The sequence below is a fragment of the Erpetoichthys calabaricus genome, chromosome 5, assembly GCF_900747795.2.
Source record: "Erpetoichthys calabaricus chromosome 5, fErpCal1.3, whole genome shotgun sequence".
NCBI lineage: Eukaryota > Metazoa > Chordata > Cladistia > Polypteriformes > Polypteridae > Erpetoichthys > Erpetoichthys calabaricus.
The window spans coordinates 99632897-99659819 of record NC_041398.2 but is presented as its reverse complement, the minus strand read 5'-3'; the positions used below and the strand labels follow the sequence as shown (position 1 = coordinate 99659819).

General features: G+C 37.2%; 1 protein-coding gene across 3 annotated transcripts in view; it reads left to right on the top strand.

Moving 5' to 3' along the window:
* lyar (Ly1 antibody reactive homolog (mouse)) overlaps positions 1–22121 on the top strand; it is a 32875-nt gene extending 10754 nt beyond the window's left edge. For all 3 annotated transcript variants that reach the window (XM_028801828.2, XM_028801826.2, XM_028801827.2), the window contains 6 exons: positions 5247–5354; positions 5449–5526; positions 6032–6422; positions 10122–10187; positions 15861–15946; positions 21467–22121. In XM_028801828.2, the coding sequence (XP_028657661.1) occupies positions 5247–5354; positions 5449–5526; positions 6032–6422; positions 10122–10187; positions 15861–15946; positions 21467–21604 (867 nt within the window). In that variant the 3' untranslated portion in view covers positions 21605–22121. The remainder of the gene's footprint in view (positions 1–5246; positions 5355–5448; positions 5527–6031; positions 6423–10121; positions 10188–15860; positions 15947–21466) is intronic.
* Positions 22122–26923: the final 4802 nt, after the last annotated feature.

The window sequence follows — 26923 nt, the reverse complement described above, 5'->3', positions numbered from 1 at the left end:
ATCAAGGCTGGAGTCGGGTGAGGAGGTGGACGAGGTCGGAGAAGGAGGTGGGCGAAGAGAGGCCCGAGTGTATGAAGAGAGAGGAAGAGGCTTAGAAGAGAAGCCTGAAGAGTAAGAGACTGTGGGGGGTGTTTGGTGGTGGTGCACATAGGACATTGTATATAATAGTTGTAGGAATAAACGTGTGGTGATGCTTAAGAACGTGTCCTCCTGTCTGTGTCCGGGCTGTACCATTTCACAACGTGTACCGAGATGTTCGTGAACCGAGGTTCCACTGTGCTTGTGTGTGTGTATATATATATATATATATATATATATATATAATATATATATATATATATATATAATCTACATGCTGTCAAATGAACGAACCACACGCCGTGGCACAACGTTAGGGGCTTTGCCTGTAGCGCTGACGTCCGACATTCGATTCCCGTAAGGGAGTGCAGTGAGTGTGTACGCCTGATGAGCCGTTAGCTGACTTGCTGACCAACCACAAGCGTTACCTGGTAGGTAACCACCCATACAATCAGATTGTGATTCAGACTACAAATGCCGTGAATATATATGTATATATATATATATATATATATATATATATATATATATATATATATATATATATATATATTGTAAAAAATAAGCAAACGCAGCATAAAGTATCTATCTATCTATCTAAAGGTTTGGGGTTTTTAGGCCCTGTATACTGTAAAGCAAAAAAGGATTTCGTCAGTGTTTTCAGCTATGTACAACAGACACTTCAAAAAATGGCGGGGCGGACAATTTATAATGATGAGCAGGAAGTGACGAAATGATGGGGAAGCCGTGGTGATGGATGGGTAAATGACGTCATCAGGAGGGGACCAGAGGTATGAAAGGATCCCGGAAGTGGGTGTAATCAGCAGTCTTCCGGGGGGAATAGTTATGGCGACGGTGCTTCGTGTTTTCTGGAGAAAGACAGAAAGAGAGGTTAGTACCCCGCCATTGTGCCCTGGCACAACTTGTTGTAGCGCTCGTTGGGTCCTTAAACCGCTCCTCATGCGTTCGTGCATGACATGACCCCATCTTTAGCCCAGACCTGCTGGGTCGGGTGGCACAAACCAAGAGGTCGTGAGCCTGGGAGAGAACATCAGCACTGGCCTGAAGGTTACCTTGGTGATAAGTGACGGTGAACTTATGTGGCTGCAAGTCCAAAAACCACCTGGTAACCCGAGGATTCGAATCCCTGTGAAGGGCCATCCACTGGAGGGCGGTGTGGCCTGTTATCAGGGTGAATTCTCAGCCCAGCAGGTAGTACCGCAGATGAGTTACTGCCCACTTGATGGCCAGGGCTTCCCGTTCCACTGCTGCATACCTGGTCTCCCAGTCCAACAGTTTCCGGCTCAGGTATATCACAGGGTGTTCGAGACCGTCGATGCTCTGGCGCAGCACGGCACCTAGACCTGTGTCTGAAGCATCGGTCTGGAGGAAGAGAGAAGTCAGGAGTTCTCAACACCGGTGCCGTTGTTAGGGCCAATTTTAAGTCACTGAATGCCTGTTCCGGAACATCGGTCCACACCACATGTAAAGGGGCCAGTTTCTTTGTCAGATCCGTCAAAGGTGCTGCTGTCTCAGAAAAATGAGGTACAAACCTGCGGTAGTAACTTGCTAATCCCAAGAAGGCCTGCACCAGTTTTTTGACTATCGGACGGGGCCATTCCAGGATGTCTTTTATTTTAGAACTCTGTGGTTTCACCAGCCCTCCTCCCACCAGGTAGCCTAAATATTTGCCTTTGTTCAACCCAAAATAACACTTCCTTGGATTGATTCAAAGCCCGACCTTCGCTAGAGTCAGGATGACGGCGTAAACCTGCAAGACATGTTCCTCCCAGGTGCCGGAATAAATGACGACGTCATCCAGGTAGGCAGCACAATAGGACTGGTGGGGCCTTAGCACTCTTATCTACCAGACGCTGAAAGGTCGCTGGTGCCCCATGCAGTCCAAATGGGAGGACCTTGTATTGCCAGTGTGCACTAGGGGTGCTAAATGCCGTTTTTTCTCTTGCGGATGCCGTTAAGGGAATTTGCCAGTATCCCTTTGTCATATCAAGAGTAGTCAAATAACGGGCTGTCCCCAGCCGTTCGAGGAGCTTGTCCACGCGGGGCATGGGGTATGCATCAAATTTGGAGACTTGATTGAGAAGTCTGAAGTCATTACAAAATCTCCAGGACCCGTCTGGCTTAGAAACGAGAACGATGGGACTGAACCAGGGACTGTGACTTTCTTCAATAATATCCATATCCAGCATGCGCTGGATCTCCAGTTCCACCTCTGCACGTTTCGCCTCCGGGAGGCGGTAGGTGCGTTCCCTGACTACTACCGCCAGGTCCGTCACTATGTCGTGCTGAATCAGCGAGGTGTGGCCTGGTGCTTCACTGACCACTTCCGGGGCAGACAGGATTGCTTGTTCGAGCTCCTGCCGCTGGTGGGAAGTCAGATTGTGACCGAGGTTAAGGTCCGTTGTTTTCGAGAAAAGGGAGAGGGTAGGGCCAGCAAGAGGGCGGTCTTCCCTTTCCTTCCACGGTTTTAAGAGATTCACGTGATATACCCTCTCGCTCAGTCAACGATTTGGTTGGCTTACCAAATTGTCCACAAGCTGTTTTCTTTCCTTCACCTCGTAAGGGCCAAGCCAATGTGCCAATAATTTGGAGTGGGAAGTGGGCACAAGCACCATCACTCGGCCCCCCGGGTGAAACTCTTGTAGGGAGGTGTTTCTATTATAATTCCGCACCTGCGCTGCTTGAGCTCTTGACATGTAATCTTTTAATAAAGGCCTGATTTTTTCCAATCTATCACGTAACTGCGCGATATAATCTAATATGTTGGTGGAGGGAAGTGCCTGTCCTTCCCAACCTTCTTTTAGGACGTCCAATATGCCCCGGGGCTGGCACCTGTACAATAATTCAAAAGGGAAAAACCCCATAGAGGCTTGTGGCACCTCCCGATAGGCGAAAAGTACCAGGGGTAAATGTTGGTCCCAGTTCCTACCGTCCGTGCTGACTACCTTGCGGAGCATCTGTTTAAGGGTCTGCATAAACCTTTCCACCAACCCGTCCGTTTGAGGATGATAAACGGATGTTTTAAGATGCTTAATGCGGAGTAACTTGGCAACATCCCTGAATGTATCCGAAGTAAAGGGCGTGCCCTGGTCCTTAAGGACTTCTTTGGGTATGCCCACTTAGGAGAAAAGACGTACCAATTCACATGCAATATTTTTCATATTAACAGCTCGCAGGGGAACCGCTTCAGGGTACGGGGTTGCGTGATCAACCATAACTAATATATATTTATGGCCTCGCATTGAAGGTTCCAGGGGTCCTACTAGATCGACACCGATCCTCTCAAATGGAATGTCAATAAGGGGAACCGGAACCAGAGGAGCACGATCCCTACGGGGTATCTGACATAACTGACAGGTCGGGCAAGACTGACAGAAACGTCGGACCTCCTTGTTAATTCCGGGCCAATAGAATCTTGAGTTTTACTCGCTACAATGTTTTTTCAGCCCCGAGATGAGCGCCTATGAGGTTGCCATGAGCTAGTTCACAAACCTCCCTCCAGTAGGTCCAGGTATATGTATATTTGTGTATGTATTTATATGTGTGTGCGTGTGTGTGTGTATATATGTGTGTGCATATTCTGTATATACTGTATTTCTGTTTTGTAGAGTCATAGATTAACATTTTATTAGTCTTCCTAATGGCAACCCTGTCTTGTGTGTGTATATAGACACCACCACCTTAAGGCCTTTCTTAAATACGGCTGGTATGTCGCCCCAGTCATCTAATTGTTGTATGTAATAAGACAGGGTGTGAATATTTTTTTTTTTATACTTTATGACCTTAACTACCCTAGGGCACATTGAATGAATAGACAACATTCAGAAACTCAATACAATATTGTTAATTTGATTTTTGGCAACAAGAATATAAAGTACAGACAAGCAAAGAAACCAAAGTCTCAATTGTATTTTTTCATTTTTTAATAAATTTGCAATTAGAACAACTGAACAGGTGAAGCCAAGACCCTCACACCAAAAAAGTAGAATGAAGTCTACTTTGGCAGAAACTGTTTTTCACTTCAGTAATAAAAATCAGACACTAAGGTTGCCTCCCTTAAGAAACAGAAATACTTCATTGACCAATTAAGTCAGAAAAGTTTTTTTAGTTGAAATATAGTAATTTAGTTTTTAACAAGGCAGCTTTGCACAGAGTTCTCCCCCGTGTCAATTTTCAGAAAACAGAAATAGACTCTTTCCTACTATACAGAGGTAAAATGCTAAAAAGAAATATGTCATCTTTAACTTTATGCCTTTTGGTTAATTTTCTGCTCACTTAACTATTCACAGTAACACACCATTTAAGCAAGGGTGCACAAACCTTTGCATGCCACTGTAAATGCTAGCATTTGAAGATCTTGGATAATATTTAAAAATAATATGAATGTTGACAGCAACCAGCAGAGTCTCCTCCTTGAGTTTTTGAAAAAGAACGAGAGACAGAATTCTGCTCTCTTACTAAATTAAATACATTTAATATCAAAAGTAAAAATACCATATATTATTGAAAAATTGGAGATCCAAATGGCAAAAGGTAGCAGCTCCTGTATCCCATCAGCTTGTAGTATGTCCTACAAAGATGGATTCACTGTCATAAGACTTTTGTACTCGCAAAATGTGTACCATATGGGCAGACTCCAGTGATCCTTAAATTGGTCATCTTTTTTCAAGTTGGAGTTGGCATTACTCATTTTGAATTTCAAGCATGACCTTTGAGCACCATGGCAGAGGCTTTAGAACATTAGAAATGTGATAAATGAGAGGAAACCATTAAGTACATCAAGTGAATTTGTTTAACTAATAGCTGTTTCAACATCTTATTCATATACTTCATATTCCCACAACTTTTAGCATAAAGAAGTGCCTCCCGGCTTCAGTCTTCAGTGCACTTCCCCTGGTTGTTTTCCTCTGCACAGCTTCAAGTGCTGCTACATCTTTTTCGTAGCCTGGTTACCAGAACTGCACACAATACTCCAAATATGTTCACACTAGTACATTGTTATTCTAAGCATAACATTCCACGATTTATATTCAGCAGTTTTTATTAAGTAACCTTTTTGCCTTTTTAATTGCGTCTGCACATTGATTAGATGATGAAAACATGCAAGATTGTTTCCTTTAAATTTATATATTTTTTTTCCTCTACAGAAAATACATGAAGCTATGAATAGGCCTGGTGTTAACCCAAAAGTTGCTGAAATACTCAAACAAATTAGTTCCTATGACAATGTTCCAAGAAAAAAAGCTAAGTTTCAGGTAAATTAATAATTCTTACTGGACAATATAAGTATTTGGGTGATGTATGTTGCAAGTGCAGATATTTAATACTTAAACTATATTTTTTCTTAAGAACTGGATGAAGAACAGCTTAAAGATTCACCATACAGCTTTGCATGACCAAGTGTGGGAAATATTTTCAGCTTGTAGTGTAAGTAATTCGATGTTTTTTTTTTTTTTGCTCATACACAAGAATATACCAGTCAGATTATATTCAAGGGTGCAGTATAACATTTTCAAAGAAGTTCATATGACAAAATATGTAGGCACTCTATAATTTCAATTAAATACCATACTGTGAAAAGATAAAAATGAAGTAGATCTTCCAAGTATCCCATGAAAGTCTCTAAATTCCTTCACACCTATCCACTACTATAATCACCATCATTTAAGCTGTGTTTTGTATTTAAAACATAAGATTATGCTGAGCTGTGTTCTTATGATAAAAAGTAATAGATTATTTTTACTGATGTGCTCTGATTTATTTGTAAATGTTGAATACTTACTAAAAATATACTTAAATTATAAAACAATCTTATTTTTAAAATTAGCGCTTATTTGCAAATGCAGAATATATCGTGCAATTTATTTACAATTCTTCTATCAGCTGTTCTCATATTATCTACAATAGTGTTTTCCTTTTTTTTCTTTAATAGGTACCAAACAGCAAGGAGGATAATCCAGCTCTACCTCAAGAAAGTCTTAATCAAAATGATCAAAGTGAAACTTTGATTAAAGACAATGTAGCTGCTTCAGATGAAAAGAAAAAGTCTAAGAGGGAAAGAAAAGAAGAGAGAAAAAATAAAAGCAAGCAAGAAAAAAAACATTTGAAGTTGGACAATAAAAAGGAAAATGAAGACAGAAAGTCTACCAAAAAAGACAGCCAGTCAGAAGGAGAAGATATTTCTAGAAGAGAAAATGGAGAACTGAAAAAAAAGAAAAAGAAGCATGCAACAGAAGACTTTGGAGAAATCGACGTGGTAAATGAAAATGAGCATGAAAGTTCATTTAGTAATAGAAAAAGAAGGAAGCGTGAGTGTTCTGAAGGTAAGTGGGATAAGTGTTATGATTCAAATTTTGATTTTTCTCCTCAATTAATCAAGACATCTCTGAAAAATATTTTCCTTTTGATCTACTCTTGACCTTGCCACTAAATTCCAAGTTAATCGTGTTCTGGACTGCAACAACTGGATCATGTCCTATTAGCATTCTTTCTATGGCAAGAAAGAATCAAAACCCTAGACATTTCACTACTCCATGACGACAATGCACAAACTTATATGGGTCCAGCTTAGTGTTACCAATTAAAATAACATGCATACCTTTTGGGTGTGGGAGGAAAGCAGACAGTAAAAGCTGGCCATTGAAGAAAGGAATGTCAAGAATCAAATCATCTAATGCACACAAACATATCACTGAATCAAATGAGTAACACAATTATTAAAAACATTTAATCAATATTGTTCTGCTGGATGAAATATATTAATAAATTTAGTAGCTGTATATTTGCTTTAAGATGAGATACAATCTTTTTTCATTTTCAGTTGGTATGTGCATACTTAAATGTTACTAATGAAATGTGAATGGGTTAATATCAGTAAATACCCAACGTTCCAATTGTGTCACTAAGGAATTGTAACTTTAATTCTAACTCTTGGAAATGTGAAACAATGAGTAAAGGTCTACTTATAGTGTATTGTTTAGGTCATTAATTTGCGTACTTGCCTTGATGTGATATCTGGTTCATAATTAAACCCAGTAGACAAAGTGTTAACTTGACATGACTCCTTTTGGCTCAAACAGACCTTCTGTTGAGTGAGATACTGCCCAGAGGCCATTTTTGCATAATATTTCAAAATGTAGCTTAGTTTAATATTTGCAAGGGAACTTACAATAACATCATTCAAATCTTGAGTGTCTGTGATGTCTTTGTGGGTTTAAGCATGATGTTTGCTGTGAAAATAAAACCCTGTTTCCTTTTTTTATTAATGATGTAAAATATTGTTAAACCATTCTGTCTTTGTTCGTTTTTGGTATTGTATGGCAAATTATCACAGAAACAGTGTTCTTTGACATTTCTTTGAATTTCCAGTATCTGCCCTTTGCAAGTGATATTCTTAGATTTTTTTGTCATAGTATAAAATGTATTATGATGCAAAATAAATTTCAGATGCTGACCTTTATTTCAGGAAGAGGTGTGAAGTTCAATTAGTTAGTTACTAATGAACTTTTATGTTAATATTCTTGTTCTCAAACACAATTGGAATACTTTTGATATTTCTATTATTTAATTATGATGCTTTTTAATAAGTGCCTGTATGAAATTATCACATAAAAGATAAAATGTTACTTTATTTTTGATCATTTAAATTTATTGAATCAAACTTTTTTGGTTTATAAATATTTTGATTTATGATACATTTTTGTTTGGGTATGAAGTAAGACTCATTAACTACATATTTGTAACATTTGATGTACTTTGCCCTCTTCCTAAATTTATGCTGTATAGGAAGATATACATATCCATCTTGCTAAACTCGGTTTGTACTGAATGTAGCATTTTTTACCTATCTTTCTTGGACATTTTTTTACAGAGATTAGTTATCGAAAGAATTCTTTTAAATCCTTTGGAAAGTAACATTTAAAGAATATATACATTATCAGCTAACTACAGCGCTAAAATTCCTACAGGCTATTAGATATTTCTTTTTTGTATTTGAGTTTTCTCAGTTGTGCCGAATCTCCTAAATTAAGTAAAATAATGGTGTCATGGGAAGATTTTAACATAACATTCCCTATTCTCCTTCTTCCAGTTTTGTGGTTGTTGTAGATTATCCAGCCCCCACTATGTCTGGTTTAATTTGTGATTATGAGTAATCAAAGAAGATGTTATGTTTCCAAAATTAGGTTTGTTGCAGTTGTAATTATATACTGAACAGCTTCTTCTTAAGTTAATGATATACTAAAATGGTAAAAGTCTGTATTAGTTGTGTAACATCAACTGGACAAAAAATCCTTAATGAAAAATTTAATTATTCTGTCACATAATTTGCTAAAATTTAGTTGTAGTTCTTTACCTACATCCATATTTTCTTAATTGCCTTTTACAAAAATTTGAAACAGTTAATGTTTCTGGAAAACATGGCGTACTAAATTACTTCAAATTTAACACTAGAATTACCAGAGTCTATGAAAAAACTTCTAGATCCGGCTCACCTTAAAACCATTCGCACCTCTCCGCCAGCGTCCTTTGTCCTCTAAATGTGCCGATTAAAAACAAGCTGCAAATAGCCGACTATTCCATCCCCCCACTGACTTAGAACATGCACAAGCATCTCCCAGCTCATGCCTTGATTGATTATCTGGTAGTGAAGTGGAGTTTTCCATTTCTACAGTAATCTGTGTAAACACATTGTTAAAACAGAAACTTTTTTATATTTTTGTAATAAATGTTACAAAATGTAGGCATAAACTATAGAATGTGTGAAGCAGCATGAAGCCCAAACATCAAATAAACACTTTCACAAAAGGTTCAAAAATAATACAACAGCTTCCGTGGCGTTGCGGTAACATTTGCTGTTACAGAGCGCAGCAGGTTTACTGTCCATCAGAGACCTGAGTTCAGTTCCCAGTTGAGGAGAATGTTTTTTTTTTTTCTTTTTAACCTCAAATGGACATAAAATTTATAAATTGGTATGTACTGTCAGTTAATGAGATCGTTATATTTTCATGTGGGATGCTCCTTTTAAAATATTTTTTAACAATTGAGACTGCAATTAACATGAACAAGTGTCCTTATAACTGTTATTTTTAAGATCCATAACACACAGACAGACAGAGCACTGCATAATAGAGAGACAGACAGGCAGAAAAGTCACTAGATATATAAATAAACAGGGAAGGCACTTGTACTGAAAGAAAAAAAAAGATCAACATGTGTGTTGATCCTGCTGCACTGAATAAGCTCAAACGCTCTAACATCAGCACCCCCCCAAACCGACTCTTAAGTAACAGCGCAAGTACAGACGCAAACCAAGTGTATGTGTATACTGTATAATATTAATAAAAAGAGCAGCTCACTACTGAAAACGGCAAATATAGGAGTGAGTGGGGATTGAACCGGGAACTCTTGATTACAAGTCAGCAAATCTTCCCGCTACGCCACGGAAGCTGTTGTAGCATCCTTGAACCTTTTGTGAAAGTGTTTACTTGGTCTTTGGACTTCAGGCTTCATACATTACATAGTTTATGCCTACATTTTGTCATTTACTACTAAAATATGAAAAACGTTTGTGTTTTAAAAATGTGTTTACACAGATTACTGTAGAAACGGAACACACATGAAATGCGTGTGTTTCCAAATAGCGATCTATTATTTCCACTCTAAAACTCCAGCACTTCAGTCACTCCCAGATAATCAAACAAGGCATGAGCTGGGAAAACTTAGTGAACGTTCTGCGACGGTGGGGGATGGAATAGCCGGCTGCTTGTGTTAATTGAAACATTTAGAAGACAAAAGAGAGGTGAGAACGGTTTTAAGGTGGGCCGGATCTACGAGTTTTTTCGTAGACTCTGGTAATTCTAGTGTTAAATAGAGCAGTGATGCTTTGAGCTTGTACTACAAATAGAATTCATTGTAGTTTTTTTTTTAATTTATCAAACTACTGACAACATAATCTGTTATTAGCATCTCCTCATTAATTACTTTATATAATACTAACGTAAACATTCTGTTCTTTTGAACAGAAAATACAAAAATTAAACAGCTGAAAACAGAACCTGAAGATGTGGAATTTGAAAATGAAAACAAAGGTAACTAGATATTAATTTTGCATTTTTTTATTTAATTGCTTAATTTTTATATTTGGTGTATCCTGGTCATTGTTATTAAATTATGTGTAAAATACAGACTGAATTAAAGAAAAGTCAGACATGAGAAAAATGACACCCCATTAAATAATAATAATAGTCGAAAGATATATTACTATTTATAAGGTGTTTCTTTCTTCTTGACGGGGGAAAAAAGTGTAAAGCATCTGCACAGATACAGTTAGGTCCATAAATATTTGGACAGAGACAACTTTTGTCTAATTTTGGTTCTGTACATTACCACAATGAATTTTAAATGAAACAATTCAGATGCAGTTGAAGTACAGACTTTCAGCTTTAATTCAGTGGGGTGAACAAAATGATTGCATAAAAATGTGAAGCAACTAAAGCATTTTTTTAACACAAAGCAATTAAAGCTGAAAGTCTGCACTTCAACTGCATCTGAGTTGTTTCATTTAAAATTCATTGTGGTAATGTACGGAACCAAAATTAGAAAAAAGTTGTCTTTGTCTAAATATTTATGAACCTAACTGTACATGGGAAACTGTACTCAGAGCCATAACTTCAAACAATGAAACGAGCCAGTCCCTCAGGGATGCGTCATGGCACAACCAATGTGTGCCCCAAGTTTAAAACTCTATGAGTACAATGATGTATATTTTATATTTAGTTAGACTGAGAAATGTTTATATTTTTTTTTTAACTCTAATGGAATGACACTGAAAATTAGTAGTAATTTTAGTATTTCCTTTAATGTTTAACTAAGCTTAAAGAACACATTTTTTACACTAATAGAGCCTAGGAAGTGCAAATAAAATATCTGTGTAAACCAATCCAAGGTAAGATTTGTTTTTGATTAACTTAAGCTAGACTTTCTGAAACTTCTAATGGTAACATGAAAGTGTATTTTTGGTGATGGTGTAAAAAAGCTCGATAGGCAGTGTTACCATCTAATGGCATACCCCTAGCAAAGAGTCCTAATGGAAATTCATGCTTAGTGGAAATTGGAAATACTCTTAAAAGGCCTTCTTCACTTGGATAACCAAGGAACATAGGGCACAAAGTAGATTTTCCACTAAACTCTACATCCTTGGCTATTTGCTTGGGTTAGGAGTGCTTCCTCCTAGCTAGGGTATATGAACACTAGGCTTGTACAGTTTGTCTGTTTGCACATTTAAAAGGTTAGCCGCTAAGAGCTGCACTTTGCCTGCCTGTCTTTACACATATTGAGCATGGGAAAATCTCTATATAAATAAAATACAGCATATAATTCTCATTATTATTGCAGAAGGAACATTTTCCTTCTTTCCTAATGGCTCTGTATCCAAATAAATGCAGGAGAGAATTGAGGCACATGGTGCAACATATTTTTGAGTACTCTGTAGTGGTGAAGACGTGTGTGGCTCACCATACTGTGTAAAGAATAACACTGTCTTACTCCCATAAATCAAGGACTTACAACTTTCTCCAGTGTAAAGCTACAACAAGTGGCTCTGAGGCTAAGGATCTGTGCTGGTATCCCGAAGGTTGCCAGTTCGAATCCCCGTCACTGCCAAAAAGAGATGCTACTCTGCTGGGCCCTTGCGCAAGGCCCTTAACCTTCAATTGCTCCTGGGGCACTGTACAATGACTGACCCTGCGCTCTGACCCCAAGGGGTATGCGAAAAACCAAGTAATTTCCTTCGGGATTAATAAGTATAATAAAATAATTGCCCCTTAATAAATGGAGGTTCAGGAATACTATATTTCGTGCCAGTTCTTTTATCCCAAGATACTTTAGTGTGAATGAAAAATTGACCGTATATGAATGGCCGTAATCTGTAATAGGCTACTGCCAACTTTCATTTCTGTGTGCATGATGCTGCCAGAATAAGTTCTTGATTGAGACCTTGTATTTGAATGACTGGGTTGGGGAAAGTAATTATTTAATATATGACAGCATTATTTAATTAAGTTTAGGTTTTTCTAGTGAGATTCATTTATGGAAATTGTTTTCACAAACTGGTGCAGTCATTTTTAGATAGTGTCAAACAGTGAATAAAAGCAGATTTCAACAGGATTATTAATTGAAATTAATACTGTTGGTTTCAGTGGTTTATTTTAAAAGTCAGTCATTAGAGTATATTCGTTTGGTGCAAGTATTTTATTTTCCAAGGAAAGATAGATTTTTGTAGACATCGAAAAACACCAGTTTTAATTAGTATTTGCTTTGAATTGCACTGCCAATCTTAGGTGTATGATGAAGATTGGTTTAAAAATATACAATATTGAACAGGGAACTAAGCCATGATGTTTAACAAACACCATAACTCTGGTAGCACCATCTAGATTGGGTAGTATTTTGTTTTAAGATTTTATAAAGTCAGAGCAAATTATTTCTCCCTGCTTCTAAATGATAAAGTCTGATGCTAAATGTGTCAAATGGGTCTATTCCAACTGTCTTCAGCTTGTTAAGGTACAGGTTTGAGAGGATTGTCATTGGGAATATAAGAGGTTTCCAGGATTTATATGTTAAGCAAAAACAGTAGTGTTTTTTTTAGTTTCCTTGGAGCTCTCACAATATTACATTGTAGAAAATGTAGTGATTTACAGATTTTGAGATTAACACAGGCTTGTCCATGAGTATAAGCATTTGAGATAACAATATTCATGTAGACTGAATGCAACATACAGTAAGGGTATGCCAGTCATTCACTATAATAATATAAAAAACTTCAATAATTTTTTGGCTATCAAATAGATGTGGAGATAGTGAATCACGAAGTGTAACGGATTAGGAGGTAGGAAGTAAGGACAGCTATGAAGAGGATGAAGAATGGAAAAGCCGTTGGTCCAGATGACATACCTTTGAAGGCATGGAGGTGTTTAGGAGAGATGGCAGTGGAGTTTTTAACCAGATTGTTTAATGGAATCTTGGAAAGTAAGAGGATGCCAGAGGAGTGGAGAAGGAGTGTACTAGTGCCGATATTTAAGAATAAAGGGGATGTTCAGGACTGTAGTAACTACAGGGGGATAAAATTGATGAGCCACAGCGTGAAATTATGGGAAATAGTAGTGGAAGCTAGGTTAAGAAATGAGGTGATGATTAGTGAGCAGCAGTATGGTTTCATGCCAAGAAAGAGCACCACAGATGCAATGTTTGCTCTGAAGGTGTTGATGGAGAAGTATAGAGAAGACCAGAAGGAGTTGCATTGCGTCTTTGTGGACCTGGAGAAAGCATATGACAGGGTGCCTCAAGAGGAGTTGTGGTATTGTATGAGGAAGTCGGGAGTGGCAGAGAAGTATGTAAGAGTTGTACAGGATATGTATGAGGGAAGTGTGACCATGGTGAGGTCTGCAATAGGAGTGACGGATGCATTCAAGGTGGAGGTGGGTACATTAGGGATCGGCTCTGAGCCCTTTCTTATTTGCAGTGGTGATGGACAGGTTGACAGACGAGATTAGACGAGTCCCCGTGGACTATGATGTTTGCTGATGACATTGTGATCTGTAGCGATAGTAGGGAGCAGGTTGAGGAGACATTGGAGAGGTGGAGATATGCTCTAGAGAGTAGAGGAATGAAGGTCAGTAGGAACAAGACAGAATACATGTGTGTAAGTGAGAGGGAGGTCAGTGGAATGGTGAGGATGCAGGGAGCAGAGTTGACAAAGGTGGGTGAATTTAAATACTTGGGATCAACAGTGCAGAGTAATGGGGATTGTGGAAGAGAGGTGAAAAAGAGAGTACAGGCAGGGTGGAATGGGTGGAGAAGAGTGTCCGGAGTGATTTGTGACAGACAGATATCAATCAGCAAGAGTGAAAGGGAAGGTCTACGGGATGGTAGTGAGACCAGCTGTGTTGTATGGGTTGTAGATTGGTACTAACCAGAAAGCAGGAAACAGGGTTGGAGGTAGCAGAGTTAAAGATGCTAAGATTTGCATTGGGTGTGACAAGGATGGATAGGATTAGCAATGAGTACATTAGAGGGTCAGCTCAAGTTGGATGGTTGGGAAACAAAGTCAGAGAGGTGAGATTGCATTGGTTTGGACATGAGCAGAAGAGAGATGCTGAGTATATTGGGAGATGGCTGCTAAGGATAGAACTGCCAGGGAAGAGAAAAAGAGGAAGGCCTAAGAGAAGGCTTATGGATGTGGTGAGAGAGGACATGCAGCTGATGGGTGTAACAGAACAAGATGCAGAGGACAGAAAGGTATGGAAGAAGATGATCCGCTGTGGCCAGCCAAAAGAAGAAGATTGAATATATTTTCATATATGTATATATAATATAAAAATAATATGCAAGGTCAATCAACTCTTGTTACATTTAAATTAGGCTAGTCTGTACTTTTTTCTTCAACCTGCTGCAAAACCATGTATACAGATGAATTTCTGGCAATTATTACTGAAGCTTGCCTGAATCGTTCTGTCAAGGCCTGCTGTGTGTTCCACTGTTTTAAATTTTTTACTTTACCTTTAACTTGCACTGACTTTGTCCAGACACAAGATGGCAATGTAAGTACAGTTTTCCCTTCTGTCTGATTAATCAGTTGGGCATTGCATTGACTTCCAAGTTGGTTCTAATGTGTAAAAAGCTTTGAATTTATATTGAATGAATAATTTTTTGAAATATACATTTTTTCACATTATTTTATAATATTTATTATATAGCTGGGTTTTAATTAAAAGTAAATATCTGAAATTACTCACTACCTCTGTCTAAATTGGTATTTGATGTCATTATTTTAGTTGCCCAAAACTAGATAGATACAGTTGATAGATTGATTATTAATCAGCAGCAAATTGATGTCTAAGTAGTAAAAAGTGTCCAGGGAACGAGTCCACATAAAAGAAAATGGTAGGAGTGATCAGTGAAATAGAGAAAAAGGTAGAAAGATAAAAGTAAAGTCCCTGTTCAGTCAACTTCCTCAGTTGCTATAATTGATTTTGAACTTCCCTCAGCAGACAACTCAACACTGTTATCCACACACCCATGAACTCTTCCTTGTCCCATTCTTTGATTACAAATAATCGTTTCTGAAAAGTCGTGCAATGGACGTACTTCATAATGAGTTCTGTGATAGAATGTATTGTTAATGTCAGAGAGCAAAATTTAGTTATGGCAAACAAGTTTAATTTTTTATTTTTATGGTATTTTATGTGAATTTTAACTAGAAGCCGAGATTGTTATGTGAGATTGTTCTTAGTCCGAACTTTGCTTTGGGGATTCTGTTTGCATTCCACCATGCCAAACTCTAATCCAAAACATAACTGAAGTACTAAATAGTGATGCAGCATTGTAGTGGCCTTTGTGAGGCCAAGTAAAATTATAGCAAACTTACCATGATGTAATGCATGTCTTTCTTGGTGTAACATTTCATTTTCATACTATTTGTAAATGTGAGTGTTGTTAAATTTTCATGAATGATACCAAATTCCAGTCATGCCCTTTTTCAGAGAAGTCTGTTCCAAAGTCAATTTTTAATGCTTTTATTGCATAAAACTAAGATGTAAAAATAATGTGTATTGTCTAGTACAGTGAACATGTAAACTACCTATCCATCTGTTTTCTCAATCCAATTTTCTACTTTAGAGTGGCAGTAGAGAATATAAATTCATGTTGCTCTCAAGCAAGATAATTGTGTAGATAACATGATGTACATCTCTTTGTTTACTCAGGGAAATTCAATTGGAAAGGAACAATTAAAGCAATTCTTAGAAGTGCACCTGAAGATGGAATACCATTAAAAAAACTTAAAAAGAAGGTAAGCTTATCGACTGTTTGTTGTAAAATATTAGATTAGAAGAATTCATTTTTGCATTCCGTTATAATCGACTCTGTCATTAATAATGAATAGTTTCATGAATAATTGTAATCTTCAGTTCAACTTGCTGCATATAGTATGTTTTACAAGCTAAATAGTCAGTGCCAAGTATATTAGTTCTAAATTAGTACCTTAATCTTTCTGATCATGAATTAATAAATGATTTTAGCAAAACACTCTAGTTATGCAGAGATTTCTACTTCTTTCAAGCTGTTGTTGCAATTTTTTTACCTTGCTAACAAAATTAAGGGAAATATTCTCATGAACAGTAATACATTTAATACCCAACACTGAAATTTTTTTTCATTTAACCATTACCCGATCATCACCGGTATTGAAATATCAGTCATTCAGTCTTTATTTGGTAAGCCTCCTTTTTCATAATTCAGCAAACTCAAGATGAATACAATCCAGAATAACCAGTAACAACCGCTTGATATTGTACATATTATAGTAAAACACATGCTAAAATTATTTGATATGTTACAGCACACATGGGAGAAAGTATTGAGTGTGATTTTTGTTACAAGACTTTTGCAAAAAATTTATTGAGAAATCTTTATTTACTGCTTCTCATTATTTAGGGTTTCAAGAGTTGATATATAGTTTTTTTTCCATGCCTTATGTCTTGTGTAAGTCTTGCAAATATTCATCACTTGCATATTATCAAATTTGCTACACACGCAATTAGAAACAATATATTTTTGTGTTGGATATGGTGCTACAGTTTTTCCAAAACTAGTAGTTGTGAAATAAATGAAACATTGCCACATCCTTAAGCAACGGAAATTACTAATTGAGCAACATCACTGTAAGGTTCATGTTTTATAAGTATGCCTTTGCTATCCTTTTAGAAGCTCTAAATATTACAATTTTGGATGTTTGTGCTTAAATACAGTATTGTCTACATTGAAAAATAGAACAAAAAAAGAAAAGATCTTAAGGGCTAAGCCTGGATAAAAATATCTATTTTCTGATTAATCTTTATTTTTTCGTTTAACACTAGAATTACCAGAGCCTACGAAAAAACTCGTAAATCCGTCCCACCTTAAATCGCGTCTTAAAGCCGTTTGCACATCTCCGCCAGAGTCTTTTGTCATCTAAATGTGCTGATAAACAAAAGCTACTAGCAGCCAGCTATTCCATCCCCCCACCGACTTAGAATGAACTCCTAGCTCATGCCTTGCCTTGATTTGATTATTTGGGATTGAAGTGGAGTTTTACAGTGGAAATAATTCGAGCGTTATTTGGAATACACGCATTTCATGTGTGTTCCGTTTCTACAGTATAGTAGTCTGTGCAAACACATTTTTAAAACAGAAACGTTTTTCATATTCTAATAGTAAATGACAAAATGTAGGCATAAACTATATAACGTATGAAGCCTGAAGTCCATATATCAAAGAAACACTTTCACAAAAGGTACAAATAAGAGAACATGCGCGCTTTTCTTCAAAAATATAACTGCACAAAAAAAAAAGCAGCATTAGCATGCCACATTGACACTCTTACTACTACTGCCGCGGTGGCGTAATGGTATCAGCTCCTGACTGGGGATCAGAGGGTGGCGAGTTCGATCCCGCAAGGCTCCACTTCGAGAAATGAACTGCTCTTATTCTTACAATTTTAGAATAACAACATAAATTTCATTTCAGTCTGTAACAGCCGGTGTAACTTATGATACTGGTAAAGGTTAGCTTTTTTTTTTTTTAATTCACTTTTCATTCTCGCAGTAGATGCATACCCAAAAGGGTTCTGACACATAAACGCTGGCGAAGCTGCCTTCCTTCGTATCTCACCGTCACTTGATTTTCTTTTTATTCATTGTTATTGAGTGTTCCTGCCAGTCCCCACATGTTGCTGTATGCTGTTTCTTTTGTACTCCAGGACATGCAGAGGAGAGAATGATTTCACATTATTTATGCTGTTTTCACATAAAGACTGCAGTATACTCGTGACTGCATTCTCGTACCAATGCACTTTTTCCATCACCTTTTCCTGTAAGAAGCAATGTACTCACTTCTCTCTATGCTGTGGTTTCTATTACACACCTGAAAGAGACAATATATGTGAAAACTTCATCGCACTAATGCAATATTATTTGAAAACGAACAGCGTCAGATCAGGTGTGAGAATTTTATGTGAGATACGAAGAAGGCAGCTTCGCCAGCGTTTATGTGTCAGAACCCTTTTGGGGGCGGGGGCGTTAGTATGCATCGACTGCGAGAATGAAAAGTGAATTAAAAAAAAAAAAAAAAAAAAAGCTAACCTTTACCAGTATCATAAGTTACACCGGCTGTTACAGACTGAAATGAAATTTATGTTGTTATTCTAAAATTGTAAGAATAAGAGCAGTTCATTTCTCGAAGTGGAGCCGTGCGGGATCGAACTCGCCACCCTCTGATCCCCAGTCAGGAGCTGATACCATTACGCCACCGCGGCAGTAGTAGTAAGAGTGTCAATGTGGCATGCTAACGCGGCTTTTTTTTTTTGTGCAGTTATATTTTTGAAGAAAAGCGCACGTGTTCTCTTATTTGTACCTTTTGTGAAAGTGTTTCTTTGATATATGGACTTCAGGCTTCATACGTTATATAGTTTATGCCTACATTTTGTCATTTACTATTAGAATATGAAAAACGTTTCTGTTTTAAAAATGTGTTTGCACAGACTACTATACTGTAGAAACGGAACACACATGAAATGCGTGTATTCCAAATAACGCTCGAATTATTTCCACTGTAAAACTCCACTTCAATCCCAAATAATCAAATCAAGGCAAGGCATGAGCTAGGAGTTCATTCTAAGTCGGTGGGGGGATGGAATAGCTGGCTGCTAGTAGCTTTTGTTTATCAGCACATTTAGATGACAAAAGACTCTGGCGGAGATGTGCAAACGGCTTTAAGACGCGATTTAAGGTGGGACGGATTTACGAGTTTTTTCGTAGGCTCTGGTAGTTCTAGTGTTAAACGATTCAACATCAGTTCTTAAAGTCTCAAGATCGATCTCATGAATCTCTATCCTGCTCAATTAACATATGTAGATTTTTGCTTTTCTTAGTTTTTGGTGTCTGAACCAGTAGATGTCGTTAATGCACTTGTTAAGGCTTTCTACAGAAAAAGCACTTTACTATCTCATTCATGCCTTCAACACTTAAATCAGACGTGTGGACTTGGTACAGATTCAAACAGTGTGTCGGTAAAGAACAACTGAATAAAAGCAAAGCCATATGTAAACTGTGCAACTCAGAAGTTAAGTACTGTTGTAATACAATAAATTTGAGAAACCATTTATCCCAGTGTCACCCACAAACTTAATCTTAGTCAACATCCAAACAAGTAGAGCCTGAACAATCTAGAAAAGAGACGGCAGATAGCCCCAAGCTTCAATTCAATTTACCTTCTGCCCACAAAATAATGGAATCTGTAGCAGTTTTTATCTGTAAAGATATGAGACCCTCCAACATTGTTGAAAATGAGGCCTAGGCTTTATGAAGATTTTAAGCAAAACATTGCTACATCTCTTAGGTCAGCAGAGAGAGTAGCCCCAACTTGTAACAGCTGAACATGCAGAGCAGCAGATTCCTACTTGGCAATCGGATGTCACTACATTAAAAACAACACGGCACCTGTGGTGGATATGTTGCAGACATGGATGGTGCATACAAGTTACACGGGAAGCAACCTTACTTCTTATACACAGAACTTCTGAGTTGACTGTCTGTCGTTCCAAAAATCTTTGTAGCATTCCTAATGCGTCTGCTGTTCCAAAAATCTTTGTAGTATTCCTAATGCGCTCTTCCATCACATGACTGCATCAATCACAAGTTTGTGAATTGGCAAGTCCAAATAAATGTTGCTTCTGGTTATGCATGTAGCTAGCAGTAGAATGAGTTTGTGCGCAAAGCAGCCAACATGAATATCTCCACAAGTTGTACCACACAGATCATATTAGTGGCATTATTAGTCACGATAGCCAATTCTTTTTCTTTTATGTTCCAGTCATCCAGTGCCACTCTCAACAAGCATCAGCTCTAGATCCACATTTTAAAATCCTTCTTTTTTGTCTGAGGACTGTGAGACATTTTTGAGACTTGTTAACGCGACTGCTACAAATGAGCAACTGAAGATATATGTGATTTGTAGAATTGTAGAAAGATACAAGTCTTCCTGCTGTGTCTTTAATTTCGACTAATTCAAGATTATTTTAAATGTCCAATAGAGTAATAAATTTGGCTTACAGTTTAGTTGAAGTGTGTCTACATGGAGATTCATAACACACAAATAGGTTATTGAATAACATTTATTATTTAAGAAGAAATATTTGATTATTTTATAATATTATTTGCTAGATAATGTTTTATAAAGTAGATGCCATTGCATTGTATTAAAACAAAGTGCACACCATAATATGTGTGTACTCTGATGTGACAGCACGCAAGTTAGTTAAATTATGGTAAATTTTGAATCGGTGTAGTGCTCTGAAAGTTTTTTTTTTTTTTTTTTTTTTTTTTAAGAACAATGATATTTTGTTCCATCTCTTAACAAATACTGATGTTAACTGTTCATTACCTTCAGGTATTTCTTCTTAAATGTCATTCCATGCTTATGTATATGTTATGAAGTCTCTATGTAGACCCACTTCATATAAAGTATTACTGAAATTTGTCACATAATATTAATGCTCTCTTTTCCTGGTTAAGTAATCTCTTAAAAAGCCAGCACTTCAAATTAATCAGTGCATACTAATTCAGTCATGATAAAATTGATATCAAATCGAATTGGGACATTGTGAATCAAAATCAAATCAAATCAGGACATCAGTGCCAATACTCAGCCCCATTAGGGACACTGGTTCTCAAATAAAATTGCTGTATAATATTTGATAATGAAATAAGGTTATATTATATATTAATAATATTTAAAATATTAACCTGTAAATAGTTCAAAAATTGAGTAGTGAAATTATTGAAAGAACATGATTCTAAGCATACCCATCTTGTGTACTGGTGTCTTAAATTATAAATAAGAATTTTATAAGGGCTAAAGAACTGTTCATAGAACAATACATTATTCTTGGCCATTATAAAGAGCTGATCTCTTAAACTGTGCTCCTTATCATTATCTTACAATCTTTGTAAGGTTAAGTATATATAGGGTACTTCAGGACTGCTTTATGGTACATGACATTGTTGAAGACAATGTAAATTGTTCTCAAATGAGGTGATACTGCATTTGTATGAATGATGTGCCGGTGTTGCACAAGAACTCTTAAAATCCTGGATAAGCTTACCACTTTTCCAAAAAAAATGTCTGTATTACGATGGAGGAGTAATTGTTGAAACAAGTGGTTTTAAATGACAGGTAGACAATTATATGCAGGATTGATCAGTGATGTAGTGTGTATACTGTATAAAGCACAATACAGGCCTCGCATTGTCACCTATCTTTATTTATTTTCTAGGTTCTAGCTCAGTATTATGCTGTGACAGGAGAACATAATCACAAGACTGACGAAGAGTTGAATTCACTTTTTAACAAGAAAATTAAAAATAATCCTAAATTTAGACTTTTAAAAGAAAGGGTCATACTGGTAAAATAAAATTCCTAATTATAAAAATAGCACAAATATCTGTGTAAATGATTTTTCTATATTCTACCTTGTCAAAATAAAAATAAATATGTGGTTCATTCTTCACATGCAATTATGTATTTTATCATTTTAATGAGTGGAGTTTATGGTCATATTGCATCTGATTCAAAATGATGATTTGTTCAATTCTCATGTACTTTGTAATTTTATATTTCTGACTGTGATGTGCTGTTTTTTTAACCCTTCCATTTATTCCTTTTAGGAATAAAATAGTACAAATGTCTGCCACAGGGTTATTTTTTTTTATCAGAATTTTTATTTCAAATCTGTCAAACAAGATGTAAATGTTCCTGACTGCTTGCAAAATGTATAACTGATTGTCTCTATCTGCTTAGTTTTTTGTCTCAGCTGAGAAGGTTAATTTCATATTTTCTCATGTACACATGAAAAAATAATAAACTTAAACCTTTTCTATGGTTAGAGAGATACCATTACTAGTTTTAGGGTTAAAAGTGTCTTTCATTAAGTTAATGTACTCATAAAGTTATTTTTTGAATGCCTAATATACAGTACCCAGTGTCAGACACTACAAAAATGTAACCTAGTAAACTTTTAAAGGACTGTGTGTTTGTAATACTGCATTTATTCTTGTAATCTCATAGCAGTTGGAATTGTCTCTCCCCATAATTTTTTTTTTTTTTGATAGTACTAGTCAGCCTTGATGTACTCCTGCCCTTAGGCAGCCATGGGACTTCCAGGCTACGTCATAACATCTGAAGCTGTGAATAAGAATCTTTGGTACAAGGCAGCACTGTTTGGTGAATGATATATAGAGACAGTAGCTTCTGTTTAGTTATCTGCAGCTGTTCCCCAAACAACCCTGGTGAAAATGCAGACTTTTTTTTGGCCAGTGTGTGTTTTTTGTGAACAGCTCCCTTCTCTGTCTCATTATTGAATGGAGCAAAATATACACAAATAATTTTGAAGCAGAGAGAAAACAAAAACACCATTGTACAAAGTAGTAAAGCATTTTTCATGCACATTAGTAAGAGACTATACATTATATTATACTTAAATGTGCAAAGGAAAAAAAAAAGCGTGAACGTTTTGTAAAGACTAAGGCCACTTGCAAAGATGGATGCAGTCATTCTTAAGGTTAATATCCATCCATCCATTTTCCAACCCGCTGAAACTGAACACAGGGTCACAGGGGTCTGCTGGAGCCAATCCCAGCCAACACAGGGCACAAGGCAGGGAACCAATCCCGGGCAGGGTGCCAACCCACCGCAGGACACACACAAACACACCCACACACCAAGCACACACTAGGGCCAATTTAGAATCACCAATCCACCTAACCTGCATGTCTTTTGACTGTGGGAGGAAACCGGAGCGCCCGGAGGAAACCCACACAGCCACGGGGAGAACAATATGGCAAGTCAAAAGTAAATGGCACATTTCTAAGAAATTTTTTTTTTAAATTGCTCACTCAAATTCCCCTTCAACCTTCAATTGAATTAAGCCAGTTGGAAAATGTTACGTTATTCTCTAGCCTAACCCTTATTCTCTACTTCTGCAAAATGACTCCATTGCCAATATCTACGTATACTTTTACTACATTGGAATTCTGTACCCCCTCACATACTTTCTGCATTGGTCAAAATTGCTGCATGTAGACTACCCTTCTGAAAACCTTTTGTGCCCAATTTCACAACCAATAGATTAAATTTAGTTTCTCTGAACAACTCTACCATACATGCCGCAGAGCCTACACTTCCACACCACCTTCCTCTTTGTCCCCAAATATTAACTTGTTCTTTGTTGAATTTAACTTTAGGAGTTTTAATTTCAAACCAGCTTTCCACTTCACTTTTTTCTCCTTCATTTTCACTTCACTTTTAGACATCAATATGAGGTCATCAACCTGTAAGAACTCCTATGACAATACCCTTTGCTCCTCTTTGATTACAGCCTCTATCATTGTCACAAAAAAGGACAGACTGGATCTCTTTTGCTGTCCCACCTTCACCTGAAAACCTCAGTTCTCTCTGTCATCTGTTCTAACCACTGTACGTGTTTCCACATATACTGATGATATTGCAGATACTAACCATTTGTCCAGACCTAACTTGTTAAATGCCCATCTCACCACCTCTCACGGCAATGATATTTTGAAACCAAACTGTAGTTCATTAATCACCCTTTTCTTTGTATAATGGAATGCTCACAATTATTTTCCAGTCACCGGAAAGTCTCCCTTCACGCACAATCATTCTGCATCATGGTCTGTCAAACATTTAGCTCCAGGGCCTTCTGCTTCAGCACTTCTACAACCACCACATCACGGCCTGCTGCTTTACTTATGTTCTTTTTTTTTTTTTTTTTTTAGTTTTTCTAAAAAGACATAATTATTTTCTTATAACGAACATCATTGTTCTCTTCAGTCTTTCATGTATCCCTAATCCTATTACTGTCAATCATCTTGTCTTTCTTTTGCCTTCTGCTTTGTAATCCTGAAAATATTCTTCCATTCCTCAATTCTGCAGCTCACTTGCAAACCCCTCTCTCTCTCGGCTTACTGTGTCTTCACAATTGATTTTCTGGAATTTTGCATGCTTCCTTATAAAACACCATGTCTTCTTCTGCCAAAGGTTTCTACGACTTCTTACAATATCTGTTGTTTCCTCAATTGTGATCTCAACCTCTGCATTTCTGCACAATTTTTCAGGTTGTCTCTTTGTCCAAGAGGAAACTTCTCTTCCAGACCTCGCCCCCATCAACTTATTCCAAAACTCATGCTTCTGCTAACGTGGGGTATATGCTGAGACTATATTCATTAGTCATGTATTAACAATAAACTTAACAAGTACAATACACTCACTCATCATCTTCACTTCCACCATATTTCCTCTGTATCAGATACAGTCATATGAAAACGTTAGGGAACCCCTGTTAATTCTTTGGATTTTTGTTTATAATTGGCTGAGCTTTCAAATTAGCAACTTTCTTTTAATATATGACATGCCGTATGTAAACCGTAGTATTTCAGCAGTGACATTAAGTTTATTGGATTAACAGAAAATATGTAGTACTAGGGTGTTGTACCGTGTTAGCAATATGCATCATCATAAAATTAGACAGGTGCATAAATTTGGGCACCCCAACAGAGATGATATATCAATACTTAGTTGAATACTTAGTTGAGCTTCCTTTTACAAATATAACAGCCTCTAGACGTCTCCTATAGCCTTTGATGAGTGTCTGGATTCTGGATGGAGGTATTTTTGACCATTCTTCCATACAAAATCTCTCCAGTTCAGTTAAATTTGATGGCTGCCGAGCATAGACAGCCTGCTTCAAATCATCCCATAGATTTTCGATGATAATTCAAGTCAGGGGACTGTGATGGCCATTCCAGAACATTGTACTTCTTCCTCTGCATGAATGTCTTTGTAGATTTCGAACTGTACTTTGGGTCATTGTCTCGTCGATATATGCAATCCCTACGTAACTTCAACTTTATGACTGATGCTTGAACATTATCCTGATGAAATTGTTGATACTAGGTTGAATTCATCCGACCCTCGACTTTAACAAGGGCCCCAGTCCCTGAACTAGCCACACAGCTCCACATCATGATGGAACCTCCACCAAATTTGACAGTAGGTAGCAGGTGTTTATCATGGAATGAGGTGTTCTTCTTCCGCCATGTAAAGCGCTTTTTGCAATGACCAAATAACTCAATTTTTGTCTCATCAGTCCAAAGCACTTTGTTCCAGAATGAAGCTGGCTTGTCTAAATGAGCATTTGCATACAACAAGCGACTCTGTTTGTGGTGTGAGTGCAGAAATGGCTTCTTTCTCATCACCCTGCCATACAGATGTTCTTTGTACAAATTGCGCTGAATTATAGAACGATGTATAGATATACCATCTGCAGCAAGATGTTCTTGCAGGTCTTTGGAGGTGATCTGTGGGTTGTCTCTAACCATTCTCACAAACCAGCACATATGTCGCTCCTGTATTTTTCTTGGCTTGCCAGACCTGGGTTTAACAGCAACTGTGCCTGTGGCCTTCCATTTCCTGATTTCATTCCTTACAGTTTAAACCTCTGAGATAGCTTTTTGTAGCCTTCCCCTAAACCATGATACTGAACAATCTTTGTTTTCAGATCTTTTGAGAGTTGCTTTGAGGATGCCATGCTGTCATTCTTCAGAGGAGAGTCAAAGGGGAGCACAACTTGCAATTGACCACCTTAAATACCTTTTCTCATGATTGGACACACCTGTCTATGAAGATCAAAGCTTAACGAGCTAATCTAACCAATTTGGTGTTGCAAGTAATCAGTATTGAGCAGTTACATGCATTCAAATCAGCAAAATTACAAGGGGATCCAAATTTTTGCACAGCCAGTTTTTCACATTTGATTTAATTTCATACAACTAAACACTGCTTCACTAAAAATCTTTGTTCGGAAAACACCCCAGTACTCAGATGTTCCTAGGAAATGAAAGACATTCCACTGTTATCTTTTTTGTTGAAAGTAAATTATTATGCAGGCTGAGAGGGGTTCCCAAACATTTTCATATGACTGTATAAGTACACCAACACCAGCATCACTATACATTTTTCCCTGTCAGAAAAAATTGTACCTTTCACTTTTTGCACTCTGAATCTTGTTTACTGTACACGGCACACACTTACTCTCCATTTGGCACTTCCTCTACTTTGCTTGATTTTCCCATCGTACTCTCAATATTCCAAGTCATAATCTTTATACTCCCTTCTTCATATTCCCTGCCACCAAACAGACCTCAGGCTAAAGACCATCATAAATCTGGTTTCTCCTGCCTGTGTTTCAGCTGGGTTTCCCAACTTTTTGTTTGGCATAGGCAGGTGAGGGAGCCTATAAAGTATTAACGGGTTGTACTCAGACTATATTCTGTTGTGCTAGAGATGAATCACTAACAATTATAGAAGCACTAGGACCAGAAGAAGAAACGTTATTTCAAAGGTAGTGTTATGTTTAAGCCAGAATTCCTCTCCTGGCTTGTGTTCAAATTCTTTTTTATGTCTTTTAGGCTCATTTTTGATTTGTTTTTTTATCTTAATATTGTTATTTATGTTAATGATCTGCATTAATCTGTTTTTTTCGTTATGATTGTTTACTTTCTATGTCTCTTTGCTTCCACCATCTTCCTTGTGTTTTATGCTGGTTTCGCAAAAGGCTGAGCTACCTGTCCATCTCTTTCAAGGGGCTTCCCTCAACCCTGTAAAGGCAGAGAAAATACACATCCCCTTGTGGTCTGTTGAATGTGCTGGGCATTGG